Raw genomic sequence first — 2,500 nt, 5'->3', positions numbered from 1 at the left:
CTTTGTCCCCTAATATAAACCAAAAAAATGATTAAAAGCTCTTGTTCAAAGGAGACCAACATTACCACAATTAGCTCATCAGTTTCTCTTTTTTCGGCAGTTTTAACTTGTATGATCAGGAAGAGCAGTCCTTTCATATAGAAAGTACAGTACTGCCTGTAGAGTACATGTGTACTAGTTATATAAGTAGGCACATAAACAACTCTGCAAGTGTTAGCTAGAAAAACTTGCTGAACACATTTCATGGACTAAAGCATCTGAGAATTACCGTCTGTAATAATCAAGTGACACATGACAATAGTCACATGTGTGATGAGTATCAGTTGAACATCCCACTCTTCGCACAAATAGACTGCTCGTAATCCTTCTGAGTCCGTCGAACCACTCGCTTTAGTCAGTCACGCAAGCGAGCCGTGGGAAGAATGGTGATAGGGCGAAATGTAGGGACTGCACACTTTTCTGTAACCGACGCGTCCAGAATCCACCACTTGCTAATCTAATTAGTGAAAATGACATGACAGACGGTCCTTCCTTTTTTATTGCTGATGTAAATAAACACTAAAAAAAACCAAGATTACGGCGTGGGAATATTTATGTGCATGTCGAATTCAATCATCTATTCAGAAAGGAAACCGCTGAAAAACCAATGTATTTAATTTGAATTTAATGCGGACACTCCAGATTTTTGGCGGATTTGCAGAATAAATGTTAAATTGAATGTTGGATTATTTTGGCAAGTTTTCTTCTACAGCTATCAAAGACAAATTCTTGTTTAGACTGGACAACTCATCTATCATTAAATACGTCAGAAGACAGAGCTAGTTCTCTAGAACAGATCACTCAATTTGTCCTCTCATAAATAATGGTCTTGCCGAAACCAGTTGCTAGCACAGCTATAACATACGTGCCCGATACAGGATAGCTTCAACCGCAAGTTTCTTCTCTTGTCTGGGTTCAATGTTTCCCATTTGAAGGGATAATTAGATCATTTTAGGTCGTTCCTTGTTTTAGTAACAACGGATATACGATCGAAATCTAACGTAAAAGCCATATCGTGCTTATCTTTTCCCAGGGAAAGTTGAAGACAGATTGGGGTCACAACCTGACAAGAAGTACCGAAATTGACCCGTCAAGACCGCGCATTCCGTACATCTCGCTCTATCACCTTTCTCCCCTTGGCGCGCTTGCATGACTGACTAAAGCAGGCCGTTTGACTGACTCAGAAGGGACTGCGAGCAATGTAGCGCACATACTGCAACAACAACTAGCTAGCAGAATAACTTCACACCATAAAGTGCCAGTTACCTCCTAGCAATCTTTTCAATCCTTGTTGAATAAGCAAGCAATATTTCGTCTAAAAGTAAATTTCTGAAGTTTAAATACAGCCCTTTACAAAATTAAGATCAAAAGAAAAAAGTTACTTACAGTAATGCGCCGATCAACTCGACACTTCAATACCCACCCACCCCCGGGGCATTTGAACTTTTGAAGATTGGATCGTTCAAATTCCCGCCCCCTCGGGCCAAAATGGTGTTCAAATGCCCTACCATCGTCGGATTTGTCTGTCAAACCCTACTAAAGAACAATCGTCTCCGGCTCCTGTCGTCTTTAATAAAGGATGTGCCAATACATGTTTCGTGAATGTTTTTATGATGATGCCGTTTTACCAGACTTGAGCTACTACAAAAACAGAACTTTAATATTGAAACTATTAAAAGTGACTTAAAAATTGAATTAATTAAGGCGGACAATGTCAATAATATAAGCTGCTCTAACTCCGAAACACGGAAAAGGTTGTTCAACGAGGGTACTGTATATTTATCAACAACACAGCCTAAAGCGTTTACGATTGCATGTTCAGTGTCCGTTGATTACCTCTAACAGAAACGTACAGCTTTCAGAGCTTTAACAATGAAATGGGGGTGTGCAAACGTAACATATTGTGCTCCCTGTATAGTATGACAAAGACGAATTACGTTGTTGAAAGTTTTCATTTGATCAGCGCATAAAACTGATGAACCTTCTTAATGAGACGGTATAATTGTTAAATAATTTTAAAAAATAAGTTTAATACAATCAATCAATAACTTTATTTCAGTGTCAAAGATTCATAGCCGAGGATCATTCCTCTACTAACTGGGGACACTAAAGTTACAAAGTTATTACTTAACTATTATTGCAATATAATAACAGAGCGCATTATTTACATCAGTAAAAATCCTAGAAATCGATTTTAAGATGTATTTAAAAGTGAAACACTTCAAGAAAACAATAAAAAGTAATAAAAAGCACTTTCCAGTTGTAAGAGTAATTTGAAACAATTAACGACCATCATTAAATAAACAAAATTCACGGTTCACGGTCAGTTGCTACAAAAGATGCAGTTCTTACATTCTTGCTTCATCTTGGACGAAAGATTAATAAGACCAATTCCTTTTGAAATAAGGGCAAAGATGATCAGTTTCTTTGGAGCCTTCTGAAGTTTCTTAAAATTGAGGAG

At 37.6% G+C, this 2,500-nt stretch overlaps 1 protein-coding gene across 1 annotated transcript in view; it reads right to left on the bottom strand.

The window, feature by feature from the left end:
- Positions 1-2,500, bottom strand: part of LOC138039788 (uncharacterized) — a 6,964-nt gene that overhangs the window by 2,924 nt on the left and 1,540 nt on the right. Inside the window, exons 2-3 of the mRNA XM_068885631.1 lie at positions 2,392-2,485; positions 1-9 (exon numbers count right to left, since the gene is read on the bottom strand). The exon at positions 1-9 is cut by the window's left edge and continues 117 nt beyond it. Coding sequence (XP_068741732.1) covers positions 1-9; positions 2,392-2,485 — 103 coding nt within the window. The remainder of the gene's footprint in view (positions 10-2,391; positions 2,486-2,500) is intronic.

The sequence above is a fragment of the Montipora capricornis genome, chromosome 3 (assembly GCF_036669925.1).
Source record: "Montipora capricornis isolate CH-2021 chromosome 3, ASM3666992v2, whole genome shotgun sequence".
Taxonomy (NCBI): domain Eukaryota; kingdom Metazoa; phylum Cnidaria; class Anthozoa; order Scleractinia; family Acroporidae; genus Montipora; species Montipora capricornis.
This window is presented reverse-complemented; position numbering and strand designations above follow the sequence as displayed.